The following is a 23,632-nucleotide window of genomic DNA, read 5'->3' on the forward strand; positions in this document are numbered from 1 at the left end:
AAAGTATTTTAATTATATATTTTTTAATATTTTTAATTTATAGTTAATATAATTAATTTTCTTTAGAATTTTAAATAATTTAATTTTTTTAAAATTAAGTTTATTATTTAATTAATTTATTTTAATATTTAATATTTTATAACTTTATATATATTAAAGTAAGTAAATTATATTCCTTTTTTAAAAGTTTAATTTTTTAATTTTATTTTTATTTATATAATATTTTATATATTTTTAAATAAGTTTTAATTATATTTTTAATTTTTTATATAAATTAATTATTAATTTTACTTAAAGTTATACTTTATTAATATTAAATTTTTTTTAAAGTAATTTATATATTAAAAAAGTATATTTATATAAAGTATAAAATAATATTAACTTAGTTAACTTAGACTTTATATTATTATAATATAATTAAGTAAAGGGTAATTTATTAATTTAATTATTTTATTATAAATTAATAAAATATTATAAATATTATTTAATAATTTAGTTTACTTATTTTATTTAATTATTTATTTTAAAATAGTATATATTATTAAATTTCTAATTTACTTTAAGTTTAATTATAAGTTTTTATTAAAATTTAAAAGTAAAAGTTTATTTTTTATTTAAAATAATTTCTTAAGGTATATTATAATTAATTATTATTATTTTTAAATATATATAAATAAGGTTTTTTATTAAATATAATTTTTAATAAAATAAAAAATATATTTACTTTATAAATTTATTTACTATTATTAAAATATTATTATAAATTACTTTAAAAAAAAGTTTTTTAAAAAATAATAAATTTATAATATAATTAAAAATAATTATTTTTTATAATAATTTAAGTATTAATAAAAATTATAATTTTTTATAAAGTTTATATTTTTTATATTTAATATATTAATATTTATTATAAATTAATATAATATTAATAATAATTTTTTTTTATTTTTTTAAATTAATATATTATAAATATTTACTAATATATAATTATAATATTTTAATATTTAAATAAAAAATATTTATAAATATATTTTATAATTTTTTTTTATAAATTTAAAAATATTTAATATTTATTTTTATTTATAAAGTATTTACTTTATATTATAACCTAAAATAAAAATTAATATAATTTTAAATTTTTTATATATTTTTTAATTTATTTAAAAAGTTTATTATATTTTTTTACTTTAAAAATTATATTAAAGGATTTTTATTTATAATTACTTTATATATTTTAATATAATATAATACTTTAATAATTAAGAATTTTTTAAAAATAATTAATTTTTTTATTAAATATATTAACTTTTTTATTTTTTAATTATTTATAATATATTAATTTATAATTAAATTTACTTAAAAATTTAAAATATTTTAATTATTATTTAAATAATTTTTAAGTAAATATAAAGTAAGTAATATTTTAATAATTAATAAAAATTTTAATTTAAAATTTACTTTTTTTATAATATTAATTATATTATTTTAAATAGTTTTTAATTTTTAAAAAATTTTTATTATAAATTATATAATTAAATTTAGTTTTATTAAGCTTTTATAAGTAAAAGGTAATAGAATAAAGTTTTCTTTATTATTTTATTAATTTAATATTTTTTAATTATATATTTTAATATATTAATTTTAATTTCTATTAGTTTTTTAAAATTATATATAATTAAAATAAATTTTAAAATAATAGTTTATTTAATTATTTAAAATATTTATTTAGTTTTTTTTATTTATTTAAATTTTTAATTTTTTTTTATTATATTAATTAAAAGTTAAGTAAAAACTAAGAAGTTTTAAATAAAATATTAATAATAATTAATTAATTTATAAAAAATTTATATTTCCTTAATTAATATTAATATTAATTAATTATTAATTATAATAATTTTCTTTAAGTTTATTTATATAATTTTAAAAATAATAATATATTTTAAAAATTTTACTTTTTAAATATAAAATTAATATTTCTTAAGGTTTATAAAAAAGTAATTATTTTATAATATTTAAAATATTAAATATATATATTTTTTATTTTTTTCTTTAATTTTAAAATATATTAAAATATTATTTAAATAAATAATAATAAATTTATTTTAATTTTTTTTTAAAAAAATATAAATATATTTATTAATCCTTAAAGTATTATTAAGGATTTATAAAATTTTCCTAAGGTATTAAAAATTATTATTTATTTATATTTTTTTTTTATTTATATTAATTTATAAATATTAATAAAATTTAATTAACTATATATTATAACTTTTTATAATTAATTTTATATTTTAAATATTAATAATAAAAAAATTTAATTTTTAATTATAATATTATTTAATTATTTATAATTAATAATTAATTATAATTTTTTATTTTTTTTTAAAAATAAAAATAATAAAGTAATATATTAAAAAATTAAAGATTTTAATATATTTTTTTTTTATTTTTATATTTATTTATTAAAAATATTAAATTTTAATTAATTAAGGTTATATAATAAAAAATATTTTAAATTTTTTTTTTTTTTTTTTTAGTTTTATTATATAGTTTTATTTAATATATAATAGTATTTATATACTTTTATTTAAATTAATTAAAGTTTTTAAAAATAAAGCCTTAAATTTTAAATATTATTTTAAAATATTAACTATTAGGTTTAGTAATTTTTTTATAATAAAGGTTTTTTTTATTTATTATAAAAAGTAATTTTTTTCCTAAGGTTTTTTTAAAAGTTCTAGAAATTAATTAAGTTTATATAAGTTTTATTTCTTTTTAATAAACTTTTTTAAAAATTAAACTTTTATAATTTTTATTTACTTTTATTAATATTATATAAGGATTTTTTTAAACTTAAGGAATTAAAGTTTTTAATTTTTTTTAATTTTTTTTATTTAAAGTTTTTTTATTATTTTATTAATAAATTAAGCTTTTACTTTATATTATTAAAGGTTTATATTAATATAATTATAATATATTTAAAATAATATTTTATTTTAAAGTATTAATAATATTATATATTACTAAAGTAATTTAATTAAAGATTTTAAAATATAAATAATTAATTTATTTTTTAATTTATTTATTATTATATTTAAATTATTTTTTTTTATAAAAAAATTAATATAAAATTTTTTTATTTTTATAGTAATTATAAATATATTATAATTATAGTTAATATATAATTTTTATTTATTTTAAAGTTTATTATAATTTTAAGTAGTTTCTTATTTTATATTATTATAAAAGTAATTTTTTTTTAAAAATTTTTTTTTTATTATTATTATATTTTAATTTTTTTTAAAAAAATATAAATTTTTTATTAATTTTATAATATTTTTTATTTAAAAATTATTTTAATTTTTTAAATATTAATTTTTAATTTTATATAATATATATAATTTATAATATAGGTTTTTATAATTATTTTATTTTACTATTTTATAATATAATTTTATTTACTTAATATATATATTATAAATAATTTTATTATTTTATAAGTTATTAAAGGTTTTTTAAAGTTTATAATATTATTAAAAAAATTCCTTAAGTATTTTTTTATAAATTCTAAAGTTAAATTTAATTTTATATAATTAATTTATAAATTATTATTCTTTAATTTATTTTTCTTTTAAAATTAAATTATATTATTTTTTTTAATTTAAACCTTTAGTATTTAAGGTAATTTAATTTATTATATTATTAATATTATTTAAAAGTATATATATTAATTTTTTTATTTTATTTATATTACTAAATAAATTTTAAAGTTTAATAAATAATATATTATTAATTAAAATAATTTTTTATTTTTTTATAGTTTTTATATTTATAAACTATAATTAAATAAAGTTTTAGTATTATAATTTATAATTTATAGAATTTATAAATAATTTTTTATTTATTATAATATTTTTTATAATATAATTTTATAATAAAGATTATTAAATTTTTTTATAAAAATATATTATATTTTACTTTTTATTTAAAGTAATATATATATTAATAAATAATATAATTTATTTAATAAATTTTATAATAATTATTATTTATAAAATTAACCTATAGGTAATTTTAAAGTATTTATTAATAATTTTCTTTAAGGTTTTATATTTTATTTATATTTAAACTTATAATAATTTATTAATTATTATTATATAATTATTATTGTATAAATTTATTTTAAAGTTTTTAATATACTAAAGGTTTAATATTTTATTTTAAATTATAAATATTAATTTATTATTAAAATTAAATAAATTTATTAATTTTTTTAAATTTATTTTTTATAAAGTTAATAATATTACTAAGTTATTATTTAAACTAAAGTAATTTATAAATTTATTAAATTATATTTTTATTTATAAGAATTTTAATTAAGTTAAGTATAAGTAAAATTATAGTTTTTTTTTTAATATTTTCCTTATATTAAAAATAATTATTATTTTTTTATTATAGTAAATTAAAAAAATATTTTTTTTTATTTAAAATATAATTTTTTTTTTATTTTAAAATTTTAATTTTAAATTTTTTTTTAAGTATTTAATAATTTTAGGTTATATAGTTTAGTTTATTATAATTATAATATTTAAATTTCTGTTTATATTATAAAATATTTAAGTTTATTTTTTTAAATTTTTTATTATTATTTTCAATAATTTTTTTATAATATTTTTTACTTTAGTTTACTTAATAACTAAAATTATAGTTTTAATAGTTTTTTTATTTTTCTTTAATAAATAAAATTTAAATAATAAATTATTTTAATTTATAGTTTTTTATTAAAATTTTATTAAAGTAATAGTTTTTTATTAATATTTATTAATTTTTTTTTATTTTAATTTTAAAATTATTTTAAAATATTTTCTTTAATAATTAAGTATTTTATTTAAATTAAAAAGCTATTTTATTAAATTTAATTATATATGTAATATATTTTTTTATTTATTTAAGGTTAATAAACTTATTTTCTAAGGTTTATTATTTTCTTATATTAAAGAATATTTTAATTAATTTTTATTTAAAATAACTAATACTTAAGTATATTTAAATAATAATAGAAGTTTTTTTATTAATAAAATTATTATTTTTATAATTTTTTTAAAATAATTAAAATTATTTTTTTAAAATTTTCTAAGGTAAATTATTATAAAAGTAACTTTAATTTTATTTTTTATAAAAGTTTATAAAAAATTATAAATATAATAATAAAGTTTAATAATAAATAAATAAAGTTTTTTAAAGCTTTTATTAAAAGTTTAAAGTATTTAAATTTTATAATATTTTATTTTTTTTAAAAAATTATTTAATTTTTTTTTTATTATTTAAAATATTGAGGAGTTATTTATTAATATAAAATATATTTTAAAAATATTTTTTTAAAATATCCTTTTTAAATTTATTTTATTTAAGTTTATTAATAAAAGTAAAGTTTTTATTAATATTTTTAAATTAAATAAATTTAAAAATAAAAGTAAAATTAATATTAAAATTAACTTTTTTTATATTAATATTTATTTCTTTAATTATAATAGTTTATTACTTAAAAAAATTTAGTATTTTTTTAAATAAAAGTTATTAATATATAATATTTTAATTTAATACTTTAATAATATAAAGTAAATTCCTAAGGTAATAAACTAAGGTTAATTAACTTATATTAGTAAAAAAAATAAAAAAATAGTTTTAAGTAAATATAATTATAAAGTAAGTAAAATATAATAAAAATTTAATTTATATTTAATTTTAATATTTTATTAATAATTAATTATTTAAATTATTTAAAAAATATAAAAAATTAAGTTTTATATATTTAATTATTTTTAATAATTTACTTTTGAAATTATAAACTTAAATATAAAATTACTATATAAAAAGTAATTTATTTAAAGTAATTTATAATAAAATTATTAATTTTATATTTATTAGTTTTTTAAAATTAATATTTTTTTAAAGTATATATATAATATATTATTATTTTAAATTAAGCTATAATAATAATTTTTTAAATTTATTTTTATATTATAGTTTTTATAATAGTTAAATAAATTAAGTTTTTTATAATATATTTAAATATTATAAAATAATTATAATATTTATTATATAATTACTTTTATTAATTATAAATAAATTTAAATAAAATTTATAATAAAATAATTTTATATATTAATTAAAATTATTATAAATCTTTAAAAAAAAATATAAAAATATATTAATAAAATAAATTTAATATAATTATTTTATAAAAGCTTTATATATTTAATAATATTAAAATTAATTTATTTAACTTTAGTTATAGTATTTATTATTTAATTAATAAAAAAGATTTTTATATATATAAATAATATAATTTTAAAATATAAATAATATAATTTTAAAATATAAATAATATAATTTTAATTTATATTATTTATTTTAAAATTAATATATAAAATAACTTAAAAAAATATTAATTTTTTATATTAATAAAATATTAAAAATATTAATTTTTTATATTAATAAAATATTAAAAATATTAATTTTTTATATTAATAAAATATTAAAAATATTAATTTTTTATATTAATAAAATATTAAAATTTAAAAATATTTATAAAAAGTATATTTATTGTTAAAAAATTAATAAAGTTATAATAATTAAATTAACAAAAATTATATTTTAGCCTTTAGTTTAAAATTTAAAATTAATTTATAATTTAATTTAATTAACTATAGTTAATTAATTTAAATTTTAAAAATTTAAGTTATAAAATATAATTATTATATTAAAATTTAAAACTAAATTTAAAATTTATAAAAAAACTTAAATAATAAAATTTAAATATAATATAATTAACTTTAAGCTTTATAATTTATAATTTAATAACTTAATTAAATTAAATAAATATTTTTTTATTAAGTTATAAAAAGTAATAATAATTTTTAAAAATAAATTATATATATAATATAAAAATTATATAATAAAATAATATATTTACTTTTTCTTAAATAAAAAAAATAATTATAATAATTATAATTTAATTATAATAAATATATAGTAAAATAACTAAATAACTAAATTTATAATTAATAAAATTATAAATTTATAATTAAAAACTTTAAAAAAAAAACTAAAGTTAAATAAAGTAAAATATAAACTAAATTAATTAAAAAGTATTAAAAACTTTAAGCTAAGTAAAAATATTAAAAAAATTATTAAAAAAGCTAATAAATTAATTTATTAAAAATTATTATTATATATAAAAGTTTTTTTATAATTAATTTTTCTTAAGTAGTTTATTTTTTATACTTAAGAAAAAAAAAATTTATAATATAAATAAATTATTATATTTTTTTATATAATTATAAAAATAATATTATTAATTTAATATAAATTATTTAAAAAATAAATTATAAAAAATAAATTATAAAAAATAAAATAACAAATTAAGTTTTAAAATAATTTATTATATAAAAAAACTTAATTAATAAATATTAAAGAATTTAATTTTAATTTATTAAAGATAATTATTTATATTAAAAAAATAAAAATATTTATAAATAGTTTTTTTTTATTTATAATAAATATTATAATATAATTTCTTTTTTTAAATATAAAAAATAAATTACTTAATTAAAATTAAAATAATAAATTATTATTAAATTTTTATTTAATAATTATTAATTAACTTAATTAATTTATATTTTTTTTTTATAATTTATTTAAGTTATTTTTTTTTACTTTTTTTATTTTTTAAACTTTAGTAAATTTTTTCTATAATATTAATAATATTTTTATTATAAGTTTTTATAATAATAACTATTATTTTAATTATAGTTATAATTAATTTTTTATTATTTTTAATTATTATAATTATTTATAATAAATAAATATATATTAATTATTAATTTATTTTATAAATAAAATATATTATTTTATTAAGTAGTTTTTTAATTTTAAAAATATTATATATATAATTTATTTTTAAAAATTATTATTACTTTTTATAACTTAATTAAAAAATTAAGTTTATTTAATTTAATTAAGTTATTAAATTATAAATTATAAAACTTAAAGAATAATTATATTATATTTAAACTTTATTATTTAAGTTATTTTATATATATATTTTAAATTTAATTTTAAACTTTAGTATAATAATAATTATATTTTATAATTTAAAATTTTAAAGTTTAATTTAATTTATTATAATTAATTAAGTTAAATTATAAATTAATTTTAAATTTTAAACTAAAGTTTAAAATATTATTTTTCTTTATTTTAGCTATTATAACTTTATTAACTTTTTTAATAATAAATATAACTTTTATAATATAATTTTTAATTAATTTTAATATAATATTAAACTTTTTTAATTTAATAAAAAAACTATAAAAGTTTTTAAAAAAATAAAATTTTAAAAATTTTTAAATAAAAATAAATTTTTAAATTTTTTTAAAATATATAATAAATTATTTATAATAAAATTAAATAATATTTTTTTAAAAAAATAAATTAATAATTAAATTAATAAATTTATAAAATTTACTTTATATTTTTTAATAAAATTAATATATATAATTTAAAATTAAAATAATAATATTTTTTTATTTTAATTTAATATTATAAAAACCTTTAATATAATATATTATTTTAAATTATAAAATTTTTTAAATATAAATTCATTTTAAAATAAAGTAAATTTAATTTATTTTTAATAAAAAAATTAATAATAATTTTAATTTAAATTAAAGTTTTTTAAAAATTATTTTATTTTTAATTTTATTTTTTTTATATATTATTTTTTTTATTAAAAATTTAATATTATTTTTAAAAAAATTATTATTAAATTTATTAATAATATTAATTTTTAATTAAAATTTATAATTAATTTAAAATTACTTAAGTAATTTACTTAAATTAATATAATATATTAATTTAATATTTTAATAATATAAAGTAAATTTTTAAAGTAATAAACTAAAGTTAATTAATTTATATTAGTAAAAAAAATAAAAAATAATTTTAAATAAATATAATTATAAAATAAATAAAATATAATAAAAATTTAATTTATATTTAATTTTAATACTTTATTAATAATTATTTATTTAAGTTATTTAAAAAATATATAAAATTAAATTTTATATATTTAATTATTCTTAATAATTTACTTAATAAAATTCCTTTATATATAATAAATTTATAACCTTAGTATTAAAGCTTATATATTATAGTATATATATTTTAATAAATTAATATAATTTTTTTTAATTAATTTTTTTTTCTTTAATTTACTTAAGGAATATATATTTTAAATTAAGTTATAATATAATATTTATTTTTTCTTAATTTTATTTTTAAGGTTATATATATAAATTAATTTTTTTTTATAAATATAATTTTTTTTATTTATAAAATACTTTATAATATTATTAAATAGTAATTATTTATTAAAAAAAATTAATAAAAAATTCAAAAGTAATAATATTAATAATTAAAATAATTAATATTATTATTATATTTTATTTTTATTATAAAGTAAATTTTTTACTTTATAAAATAATAAAAAAATAAAATAATATAAAAAATATATATATTAAAATTATTTTTATAATAAAAATAAAACTTTATTAATAATAAATAAATAAGCTTTAATTAATATAAAGTTTAATAATTAATAATAATTAATATACTAATTAATTTTTTAAAAAAAATATTTAAATATTAAAAAATATTACATTAAATAAAATTTATTTTAATAATAATAGTAAATAATATTATTAACTCAATAAATAAATAAAAGGTTTTTTTAATTAATTTAATTATAAAATCAATAAAAATATATTAATATTTATAATAAATAAATATTTTATTATAATATTTATTTTTCTTAAATATAAAAAATAAATTATTTAAAAAAAACTAATTTTAAAAAAACCTTTATATATACTTTTAATAAATTACTTTATTAGCTTTTTTAATAATTTTCTTAATACTTTTACTTAGCTTAAGGTCTTTAGTATTTTTTAATTAATTTAATTTATATTTTATTTTACTTAGCTTTAGTTTTTTTTTTTAAAGTTTTTTATTATAGGTTTATAATTTTATTAATTATAAATTTAATTATTTATTTAGTTATTTTATTATATATTATAATTAAATTATAACTATTATTAAAAAAAAGTAAATATATTATTTTATTATATAGTTTTTTTAATTTTAAAAATATTATATATATAATTTATTTTTAAAAATTTTTATTATTTTTTATAATTTAAAATTTTTCTTATTTAATTTAGTTAAGTTATTAAATTATAATTTATAAACTTAAAGTTAATGATATTATACTTAAATTTTATTCTTAAAGCTTTTTTATATATATATTTATATTATATTTAAACTTTATTATTTAGGTTATTTTATATATATATTTTAAATTTAATTTTAAACTTTAATATAATAGTAATTATATTTTATAATTTAAATTTTTAAATTTTAACTTAGTTAAATATAATTAATTAAATTAAGTTATAAATTAATTTTAAATTTTAAATTAAAAACTAAAGTATAATTTTTCTTTAATTTAATTATTATAATTTTATTAACTTTTTTAATAATAAATATAATTTTTATAATATTTATTTTTTAAATAAATTAAAAAAAGTAAAAAAAATAAAATTAAAAATAATAATTAATATTTAAATAGTAAAAATAGTAAATATTATTAATTAATATATAATTTTTAAAAATATTTTTTTAAATTTTTTTAAAATTATAATTAATTTTTTTTTTAAATTTTTTATTTAAAATAAGTTTTTTATAATATTAAAAAAAACTTTAGTATTTTTTTAAATTATTTTTTTATTTATTAAATAATTAATATGAAGAATTTTAAATATAATTTTAAATTTTTTTAAAAATCTTAAATTAATTTTATTATATTAAAACTTTTAATAAATTCTTAAGTATTATAAATTAAATTATATTTTTTTTATTTAATTTAATATTTAATTTTATTATTATTTTTTAAATTTTATGATATTATTAAAACTTTTTCAATTTTTTAATTTTTTTTTATTTTTAATAATAATAATTTTATTTAAAAAATTTTTTTTTATTATTTTATTAATTTATATATTTTTAAAAAATAATATATAAAATATAAAGTATTTTAATTATATATTTTTTAATATTTTTAATTTATAATTAATAATATTAATTTTTTTAAAATTAAGTTTATTATTTAATTAATTTATTTTAATATTAAATATTTTATAATTTTATATATATTAAAGTAAATAAATTATATATATTTTTTTTAAAAAATTTAATTTTTTAATTTTAATTTTATTTATATAATATTTTATATATTTTTAAATAAGTTTTAATTATATTTTTAATTTTTTATATAAGTTAATTATAAATTTAATTTAATATTATATTTTATTAATCTTAAATTTTTTTAAAGTAATTAATATATTAAAAAAAATATTTATATAAAATTTAAAATAATATTAATTTTATAAATTTAAATTTTATATTATTATAATATAAAAATTATATTTATTATTAAAAAAAATAATAAAGCTATAATAATTAAGTTAAAAAAAACTATACTTTAGCCTTTAGTTTAAAATTTAAAATTAATTTATAATTAAATTTAATTAATTATAATTAATTAAGTTAAACTTTAAATATTTAAGTTATAAAATATAATTATTATATTAAAGTTTAAAATTAAATTTAAAATATATAAAATAACTTAAATAATAAAGTTTAAATATAATATAATTAACTTTAAGTTTATAGTTTATAATTTAATAATTTAATTAAATTAAATAAATATTTTTTTATTAAATTATAAAAGGTAATAATAATCTTTAAAAATAAATTATATATATAATATAAAAAACTACTTAAAAAAATAATATACTTTATTATTACTAAGACTTATATAAAAGTAATAAACTTTTTTAATAATTATATAAATAATTATAATAACTAAAAGTAATAAAAAACTAATTATAATTATAATTAAAATAATTATTATTATTATAAAAACTTATAATAAAAATATTATTAATATTATAAAAAAAGTTTACTAAAGTTTAAAAAATAAAAAAAGTAAAAAAAAATAATTTATATTATTTAAAAATATTTAGTATTTTTTTAAATAAAAATTATTAATATATAATATATTAACTTTATATTTTAATAATATAAAGTAAATTTTTAAAATAATAAATTAAAGTTAATTAATTTATATTAATAAAAAAAATAAAAAATAATTTTAAATAAATATAATTATAAAATAAATAAAATATAATAAAAATTTAATTTATATTTAATTTTAATATTTTATTAATAATTAATTATTTAAGTTATTTAAAAAATATATAAAATTAAATTTTATATATTTAATTATTTTAATAATTTACTTAATAAAATTCTTTTATATTTAATAAATTTATAACTTTAATATTAAAGTTTATATATTATAATATATATATTTTAGTAAATTAATATAATTTTTTTTTTAATTAATTATTTTTTCTTTAGTTTACTTAAGGAATATATACTTTAAATTAAGTTATAATAATTAAATAATTAATTTTAAAATTAATTTTAAATTTAATAAAAATAAATTAATATATTTTATAAAAGTAAAAATTATAAATATAATTAAAATTAAAATTAATTTTAAATTTAATAAAAGTAAATTAATATAAAAATTATATTTATTATTAAAAATATTAATAAAATTATAATAATTAAGTTAAAAAAAACTTATACTTTAGCTTTTAATTTAAAATCTAAAATTAATTTATAATTTAACTTAATTAATTATATTTAATTAAATTAAATTTTAAAAATTTAAATTATAAAATATAATTGTTATTATATTAAAATTTAAAATTAAATTTAAAATACATAAAATAATTTAAATAATAAAGTTTAAATATAATATAAATTTTAAGTTTTATAGTTTATAATTTACTAATTTAATTAAATTAAATAAATTTAATTTTTTTATTAAATTATAAAAACTATTAATAATTTTATTTAAAAATTTATTATATATATAATATTTATAAAATTAAAAAACTATTTAATAAAATAATATACTTTATATAAAAATAATAAACTTTTTTAATAAAAATTAAATTAATAATTAATATATATTTATTATAAATAATTATAATAATAAAAAATATTAAAAAATTAATTATAATTATAATTAAAATAATAATTATTATTATAAAAATTTATAATAAAAATATTATTAATATTATAAAAAAGATTTACTAAAGTTTAAAAAATAAAAAAAAAAAATAAAAAAAATAAAAAAAATAAAAAATAAAAAATAAAAAAAATAAAAAAAAATTAATTTAAATTAATTATAAAAAATATATAAATTAATTAAGTTATTAATTAATAATTACTAAATAAAAGTTTTTAGTTAAATAATTTATTTTTTATACTTAAGAAAAAAAATATTTTTATAAATATAATATATTTAATATTAAATAAATTTATTTAAATATTAGAAAATTTATAAAATAAATTAATAAAAGTAATTTATATTTATAAATTTATCAAATATTATAAAATATAAAAAGTTAAATAATAAATTAATTAATATTTTAAATTTAAAAATATTAAAAAAATAAATTAAAAAATTATATTAAAATATATAATATATAAATATATTAAAATATTATAAAAGTTATATTTATTATTAAAAAAGTTAATAAAAATATAATAATTAAATTAAAAAAAAATTATACTTTAATTTTTAATTTTTAATTTAAAATTAATTTATAAATTAACTTAATTAACTATAATTAATTAAGTTTAAATTTAAAAATTTAAATTATAAAATATAATTATTATATTACAATTTAAAATTAAAGTTAAAATATATAAAATAACTTAAATAATAAAGTTTAAATATAATATAATTAACTTTAAGTTTTATAATTTATAATTTAATAACTTAATTAAATTAAATAAATATTTTTTTATTAAATTATAAAAAGTAATAATAAATTTTAAAAATAAATTATATATATATAATACTTTTAAAATTAAAAAAATTATATAATAAAATAATATACTATGATAATTATAATTTAATTATAGTATATAATAAAATAACTAAATTTATAATTAATAAAATTATAAATTTATAATTAAAAATCTTTTTTAAAAAAAAACTAAAATTAAGTAAAATAAAGTATAAATTAAATTAATTATAAAGTATTAAAAATCTTAAGCTAAGTAAAAATATTAAAAAAGTTATTAAAAAAGTTAATAAAGTAATATAAAAGTTTTTTTATAATTAGTTTTTTTTATATAATTTATTTTTTATATTTAAGAAAAATTATTATTTTTTATAATTTAATAAAAAAATACTTATTTAATTTAATTAAATTATTAAATTATAAATTATAAAGTTTAAAATATAATAACTATATTATATTTAAACTTTAATATTTAAATTATTTTATATATATATTTTAAATTTAATTTTAAACTTTAATTAATAATTATATTTTATAATTTAAATTTTTAAAATTTAACTTAATTAATTATAATTAATTAAATTAAATTATAAATTAATTTTAAATTTTAAATTTTAAATTAAAATATAATTTTTCTTTAATTTAATTATTATAATTTTATTAATTTTTTTAATAATAAATATAATTTTTAAAATATTATTATATTTAAAATATTTTTATTATAATTAATATTTTTATTATAATTAATATTTTAATATTAAATATAATATATTTTTATTTAAGTTTATTAAGTTTTTATAATAAATATATAATACAATATTAATTATTTTTATATAATTATAATAAAATAATATTAATTATAAAATTTAAAATAATAATTTTAATTTATAATTTTATTTTTAAATTAAAATATATTAAAATTAATATTTTTAAAAACTTTTACTTGAATTATTTAAATATTATTTTTTTATTTTACTATAATTAAAAGTTTTTTTTTATTTTTTTTATAAATTATATTTATTAATAAAATTAAAATTTTATTATATTTTTTAAAATTATTATTATATATTAAAATATTATAAAAATATATAATATAAATATTATTTATTAATTTATATAATATTTAATTGATATAATTTTAAAATATAATAAAAATATTTATTAATTTAAATAATATTACTTAGTATTTAAAATAATTATAATAATTATAAGATTTTATTTTTTATTTTTTTTATAAATATAAATTTAATAATATATATTTTTAAAATTAAATTTTATATATATTTTTATTTTTTTAATTAATTTTAAATTTTATAAATTAATAATAATAAAACTTAGTTTTTATAAATAATTTAATTTAATATATAATAATTAATATAAAAATCTAATTTATTTTTTTTAAATATAAAAAATACTAAAGTATTTATAAATTATTTAATTATTTAATTTAATTTTTTTTATTTTATTTTATAAAAGTATTTTTTAAAAATTTTTAATTTATTATTTATAAAAAAGTAAATTAATTTTTATAAAAATATTAATAACAATAATAATAATAATAATAATAATAATAATAATAATAATAATAATAATAATAATAATAATAATAATAATAATAATAATAATAATAATAATAATAATAATAATAATAATAATAATAATAATAATAATAATAATAATAATAATAATAATAATAATAATAATATTATTATATTAAATAACTAAATTATTTTTAATATATTTATTATTTATATATAATAAAAAACCCTTTTATAAAAAATTTATATTTATTGCTAAAATAAAAACTTTTTTATTATATTTTTTTATTACTATAATACTTTATATATTATTATAATTTATAACTATAGTAATTTAAAATTATTAGATTTTTCTACTTTTTTAAAAAAATATATTAATACTTAATTATTATATTAATTTATTACTATTATAAATTTTTTTAAATTTTTTTAAATATTTTTTATTATAAAAAAACTTATTAATTTATGTTTTTAAAATTACTTTAAGTAATATTATTATATTATAATAACTATAATTTTAATTTAATATTATTAAATTAGTTTTTTATTATTATATAAAATATAACTTAGGTTATATATTAACTTTAAGTAATAATTATTAAAACTAACCTAAGGATTTAAGTATTATAATAATTTAATTATTTAATAAATAAAATAATTAATTTATTAATATAAAATTTTTTAATTAAATTTAAATTAATTACTTTATAAATACTTAAAGAAATATTATAAAACCTTTAGGTATATATTATTATATTATAAAGGTTTTATAAAAATATTACTTTAAATTTAAAATTTATTATATATATTAATTTATTAAAAAATATTAATTTAATTATAATTTTTTATTAAAAACTTTTATATATTTATAATATTTAAATAAAAGTTTTTTTTTTTATTTTTATTTTTTTTTTATTTATTTTAATTTTAATTTATTATTTAAAAATAAAACTTTAATTTTTAATAATAATAATAAATATTAATGAAATAAAAATATTTTTATTATATTTTTATATTTTTTTTATAATTAAAATAAAATTTACTTTTATAATTTTTTTTTTATTTATAAAGTTATTATAATATTTTATTATATATTATTAATTATTATATTTTATATAATTAAATATAATATAAGTATTTTTAAAATAAATTATATTATATTTTTAGTAAATTAAGTTTATTAAAAAATTATTATTATTTTTACTTAATTTTATAAATATATTATTATAAATAAATTTAAAATTTATTATAAATATTTTTTATTAATAAAAAATATTTTATATAAATTATTATATTTTTTAAAAACTTAAGACTTTAATTATTTATAAATTTATTTTTATTATTTTTATTTATTATTTTTACTTTTATTTTTATATTATAAAGTTTTTATTATATTATAAAAATTCTAAAATTAATAATTTTTTTTTAAATATAATAAAAATATTTATTAATAAATTAAGTAATTTAAAAAATATTAAAAAATTATTTTAAAATTTTATTAAAAATTATTTTAAATTTCTTTATAAAAAATTAAATAAATTTATTTATTTATTAATAAAAATAATTTAATTATATTATTATATTAAAAAAAAATAATTTTATTATTAATATTATTTTTATATTATTTTATATATTATTTATATATAAAATTAATATATAATTATTAATATTTATTAAATTAAATTAAAATTTATTATTATTATTTTTTTTTAAAATAATTATTAATATATTAAATTTTATTTATATTTTTTTTTAAATTAATTTTCTTTAAGGTTAAATTAATTATTTAAATATATAAAATATATTTATAATTTTATTTATTTATTTTTTTAATTTAAAAGTTAATAATTAAATCTTTTTTATATATTTAAGTAAATTTATTTTAAATTTATTTTAAGATTTTTATTTAAAAAATTAATATTAAAAATATTAAATTTTATATATATATATATATTTTAATTATAATTAAAATATTATTTTATAGTTTTTTTTAAAAATAAAAATTTAAATTAAGTAAACTTAAGGGTTTTATAATATAAAAAAAATTATAATTATATATATAATTAAATTTATAAAATTATAATTTTTTAAATATTAAATTATAATTTATATAAATAAATTTTATTAATAATTATTTTTAATTTTAATAATTTTTTTAATTTTAATAAATAAAAAAATAAATTTATTAAAAATTAAATTAATATAAAAAATAAAAAATAAATAAAAAATAATTATAAAGTAATTATATAATAAATATATAAATATATAATAATAAATTAATTATATTTATTTTTATTTTTTTAAATTTTTTTAAATTTTAGGTTTTTTATAATATTATTATTAAATTAAAAACTTTATAATTTTTAATTTATATTTTTATAATATAATTAATATATATTTATTATATAATTTTTTTTTTTTTAACTTTTATAATATAATAATATATACTTAAAAGTTTTATAATATTTCCTTAAGTAAATATAAAGTAATTAATTTAAATTTAATTAAAAAACTTTATATTAGTAAATTAATTATTTTATTTATTAAATAATTAAATTACTATAATACTTAAGTTTTTAAGTTAATTTTAATAATTATTATTTAAAGTTAATATATAACTTAGGTTATATTTTATATAATAATAAAAATTTAATTTAATAATATTAAACTTAGACTATAGTTATTATAATATAATAATATTACTTAAAGTAACCTTTAAAAAAAAAAGTTAATAAATTACTTTTATAATAAAAAGCTATTATAAAAATATAAAATATTAAATATAGTTTATTAATAATTATAAATTAATTAATAATATTTATTTAATTAATTAATAATTTTTTTAAAAAGTTAAAAATATAATAGCTTTAGGTTATTATAATTATAAATTATAGTAATAATAAATTATTATAATAATAAAAAAAATAATATAAAGGTTTTTATTTTAATAATAAATATAAGTTTTTTATAAAGGGTTTTTTTATTATAAAGAAATTAATAAAAAAATTAATTATTAATTTAGCTTAGCTTAATTATTTAATATAATAATATTATTATTATATTTTTTTTTAACTAAGCCTTAATAATAAATTAAAAAATATTAAAAACTTTAAGTTTAATAAAAATATTTAAAAAAAAATATTAAAAAAATAATAAAATAATTTATTAAAAATTATTAATATATATATATATATATATATAAATTTATAAAAATTATATTTATTATTAAGAAAATTAATAAAGTTATAAAAATTAAATTATAAAAAAACTATATTTTAGTTTTTAATTTAAAATTTAAAAGTAATTTATAATTTAACTTAATTAATTATAATTAATTAAATTAAATTTTAAAAATTTAAATTATAAAATATAATTATTATATTAAGGTTTAAAATTAAATTTAAAATATATATATAAAATAACCTAAATAATAAAATTTAAATATAATATAAATTTTAAACTTTATAATTTATAATTTAATAATTTAATAAAACTAAATAAACTTAATTTTTTTATTAAATTATAAAAAATAATAATAATTTTATTTAAAAATAAATTATATATATAATATTTTTAAAATTAAAAAACTATTTAATAAAATAATATATATTATATAAAAATAATAAACTTTTTTTAATAATTAAAAATAAATTAATAATTAATATATATTTACTATAAATTATTATAATAACTAAAAATAATAAAAAATTAATTATAATTATAATTAAAATAATAATTACTATTATAAAATTTTTAATAAAAATATTATTAATATTATAAAAAAGTTTACTAAAATTTAAAAAATAAAAAAAATAAAAAAAAAATAATTTAAATTAATTATAAAAAAAATATAAATTAACTAAATTTACTAATAATTATTAAATAAAACTTTAATAATAATTTATTATTTTAATTTTAGTTAAGTAATTTATTTTTTATATTCAAGAGAAATATAAATTTATAATTAGTTTTTTTAATAATTTATTTTAAAAAAAAACATTTTTATATATTATTTTAATTTAATTATTATAATTTTATTAATTATTATAATAATTAATAAAAAAATAAGAAAAACTTAATTTTTATTAATTAAGTATAATTATAAATATATTATTAAATAATAAATAAATTATTAAATACTTTATTAATTAATAAAAGTAAAAGCTAAGGTTTAATTATTAATTAATAAAATACTATAGCTTTGATAAAAAAACATAATACTTAAATAATGTACTTTAACTATTAATATTAATATTACTCTTTATTTTAATTCTACTTTATGAAGTTCCGGCGGTGCTAATACAACATCATGAACCTTTGCCTTTTTCTCTCCTCTTCGCTTTTTCAATTCTAGCCAAGGGTCTTCCTCTATTATTCTTTTCCTCTTGCCCCCCTTCCTCTTTTTCGTGTGGCTATTCTCGTTTTCGAAGGCAGCTGAAGTAAGAATGCCGGCAGCATCATCTTCCAGGTCGCGTTCTGCTATGCGCTCTAGCTCCTCCTCCCTCTTTTCTTGTATCTTCGATTCCTCTGCCCTCCACTGATCGTAGAGTTTGTGCATTTTGCGCTCTTTGCGAGTGCGATACACTTTCAATCCTAATGCGTCTTTGCCCTCTGCATTCGTGCTGGTTTTCTTCGCAAGCCCTGATACTGGTAGAGCCGCATCAACCCGGCTGGCAAAGGCCCCTAAATTTTCACCGGGACGAATTTGAAGTTTCTCGCTCGTTACATCGGTAGCCTTCGTAGTTGTTTTGTCGAGTTGACCATCATCCAAGCCTGATCTAATTTTCTTCCCCCCTGCCACAGCCATAATTCTCTTGAATGCTCGCGGAGTGTCATTGCCTCTTAATGAGCTTCTGGCACGCTTCTTTGTGACTTGCTCTCCAGAACTTGATGCCGCTTTTCGTTTGTTTACTGGAAGAGATCGCGCTTTCTCTGTAGGGGCGAGATCGAATCTAACTCCAAGATTAGTCAGTGAAATTTACTCATGGTACACTCACAAACGAACTCTGCTTCAAATTCGCCCTTTTTTGACTTGTGTTTGTGAGGCATGATTGTTGACTTGTGGTTGTTGGAAGTAAAATTCTAATAGCAAAAGTATGTCCTCCGTATATCGTTCATAGCTGGTAAAAAATAAAATCATTCACTAGTGGCGTTATTAGTTTTGTAGCTGAAAAAAAAAAATGTATGTTATTATGCTTCTTTTAGCATAGCAGTGGATAGTATTATTTTAATACTAATAATTATTTTATTTATAATTACTAGAATGTTGCATTATATAATACCAGGTAACTGAGCGAAGCGTAATGAGCGGAGTACGTACTTGGCTTGGTATGCCATGCCATACCACACCTACTGGCGGCCTTGAGCTCACTCAGCACCTACTCATACTAAATTATCTTCAGCCCTCATAGTTGTTCGCCGGCGCTAACAGCCATTGCTATTTCGCGCCTCTTTCCCTTTGCAACACCATCATCCTCAGCCTCAGTGCAGTCCTCGCCAGACCTATTTCTATCTTGTTCAGCTGCGCCAGAGCCAACAACAAATCTCTCTCGACTATTCTCATCTCTCTCCCTTGTTTGCCTCCCTTATCTTCTCCCATTCAAAGAGCGCTTATGGAACTCGCCCCCTCGCCCAAATCCCTGCCTGAAACAGCCGCCAAGCTAAGGGTCAACACCACACTTCTTCGATAACTTTCCGTCAAACATTTTTCTTTCGATATACCATCATTTGTCATCCAACAGTCTTCGAGGCACCACTATCGCGGTCCGACTCTTGATTTGTCCCGCTGCCGCAGCTTCATTATTGCCAACGAACGATCACGCGATCTTAGCCTTACGCAGTCAACAGGACCGTGTGTCGGGCTGTGGCAAAGGAAAGCCTGTGTCCATCGAATCGCGCATCATCACCGCCTGCTTGACGAAATTTATCTCACCACACCGACAGGCTTTACAACGACATATTAAACCTACCGCCTGTGGTCCATCGCAATATTCACACTCGTAGTTGACCATAGCCTGTTCAACTGTGCCTTGCATTTGCTCACCCATTATGAGAGAGGTCAATTTCAGCATCCCCAACGTCAACAAGGCGTCAGTGGGGATTACCACAGCCTTATACGATCGCCGAGCACTCGACTGCACTTCCACTTTACCACTTATCAACTCACTCAATCATCTTGCCTATCTCACAACATCTTCGGCACGTATTCGCGATATTCTGACTGTTGATGGAGGAATTGAACGTTTGGTGTGTATTCTCAAGCAAGGACGGAATGGAGATATGATGAGCATTTGGAAGTGGAATCTCGCCTTCCAATGCGTTGTCAACATCGGCGTCCGAGGAACAGAGAATGTGCGGACTCGGGTGGTGGAGGCAGACATGGTCCCTGTCATAGCCACGATCCTTGATAACTATATCAAAGTCATAGAACGATGTCGCGAAAAGGCCGATGAACTAAAACAAAAACAGTCTCACGACCATCATCACCGGCACAGGAATCATGATCACCGGCACTCATCCAAAACTTCTCCTTCATCCCACACCGGCCGTTCCACAATTCACGATGGAGAACCACGAAATGCTACACGACGGGAATCATCATCAACTCCTGATGCGTCAGAGGCTCTGGCTGGGCCTTCCGTCACTTCAGCCGGGCAGGGTGTTAATGATGCAACCTCAGCATCTTATTCACACATTTATACCAATATTGACGCAAACCACATACCCCCCAGCTCTCATGCGACGGATGCGCCATATGCCACCACAACGCGGCAAGACACCCACACTCCAGTTCCAGGACCCCCGATGGCGGATAGCCATGATGGATTCGCGCGAGTTTTGCGTGATGTAGACCGCTTAACATCCATATCTACTTTTGGAGCTACTGGCCTGATGACTCAACCAATGTCACCAACAACTCCCGTTCCCTTACTTCAGCTGCGACCACCAACAGTGCGATCCGCAACAAACTTGGATGTTACAGTCGGTCGGTCACGAAGGCGGCCGTCAATCAGACATCAGAATTCAACCGCCGAATCTGACGATTTCAATGGCGATAGTATGCCCTCTGACGAGGCTCCAGAGACTGAAATGACGGGGGCTGCAGAGATACAGTCCGCTGTGGGAATCCAAGATATCACAATGGATGACAATGAGGCTATCCTAACAGGAGACTCACTCGACCTGACTAATCCTACTGCGTCCGAAGCTCACCAAGATGCCGAGACTTTCAACATTGCTCACCGTTCAAATCTTGATGGGAGTATCAGAGATGATATAACACATACACCAGTTGCGCCAGTTGGCCTTTCTCCAAGCCGTCCAACCTTAGTCGCTACGCCACACCCGCCAACTCCGAGTTCTGCCATCCCTCGATATTTGCTTGATCGACACCTCATACCGCATCCACAACTATTATCCGCAATGCCACGCGAAGAGGATGTGCTCATGTCCCTGCAGTTATTGGCGTATGTCTCTAAGTATTGCTGTTTGCGTACATACTTTCAGAAAAGCCATATTGTACCAACTCTTGCAATTGCCAAGGATCTCTTTGCTCTGGATCCAGAAGAAGCAGGGGGCGAAGAGGAGGTAACTTCATCTTCTGCTGACAACGAGACCGAGATAGAGGACGAATACTTGCTCGAGGACGACTTTAACTTATTTCCTTTGGTCGAAAAGTTTACTGTTAGGTACCACAGCACGGACATGCAATACTGGGCAGGGGTGGTAATGCGCAACCTATGTCGAAAAGATGACACGCGGGGAGGAATTCGACAGTGCGCATACTATCAATGTGGCAAATGGGAGGAATTTACCCGTCAGTTCGCCAAATGCCGCCGCTGCCGTCGAACAAAGTACTGCAGTAAGGACTGCCAAAAGAGCGCCTGGGCTTTTCATCGTCATTGGTGCGTGGCTGCAACGCAGTGACGACTCTTCGCGTTAAATTGAGCAGCTCATCAGTTTCATCGAATTACGGCTTTTTTGGTCTGAGATCTTCATTGGAAAATTGCGAATTCATTACATTATAAAGCGTTTCATTGCCGCATAGCATTTCTTCTCGATACCACTGGTTTTTATGGCGTATTAGGT

General features: G+C 11.3%; 2 protein-coding genes across 2 annotated transcripts; one reads left to right on the forward strand and one right to left on the reverse strand.

The window, feature by feature from the left end:
- Positions 1 to 19,805: 19,805 nt before the first annotated feature.
- On the reverse strand, positions 19,806 to 20,593 carry T069G_09743 (uncharacterized protein; the record flags this gene model as incomplete). Its single annotated transcript, XM_056176953.1, has 2 exons — positions 19,806 to 20,496; positions 20,550 to 20,593. The coding sequence occupies 2 exons, from the start codon at positions 20,591 to 20,593 to the stop codon at positions 19,806 to 19,808; spliced, it is 735 nt and encodes a 244-aa protein (XP_056025431.1).
- Positions 20,594 to 21,592: 999 nt separating this feature from the next.
- T069G_09744 (MYND finger domain-containing protein) lies at positions 21,593 to 23,470 on the forward strand (the record flags this gene model as incomplete). The annotated part of the gene is made up of 2 exons (XM_056176954.1): positions 21,593 to 22,601; positions 22,677 to 23,470. 2 exons carry the CDS (start codon positions 21,593 to 21,595, stop codon positions 23,468 to 23,470), a joined length of 1,803 nt encoding a protein of 600 aa, XP_056025432.1.
- Between the last annotated feature and the right edge of the window lie 162 nt (positions 23,471 to 23,632).

This window comes from Trichoderma breve, chromosome 6 (genome assembly GCF_028502605.1).
Source record: "Trichoderma breve strain T069 chromosome 6, whole genome shotgun sequence".
Lineage (NCBI taxonomy): Eukaryota > Fungi > Ascomycota > Sordariomycetes > Hypocreales > Hypocreaceae > Trichoderma > Trichoderma breve.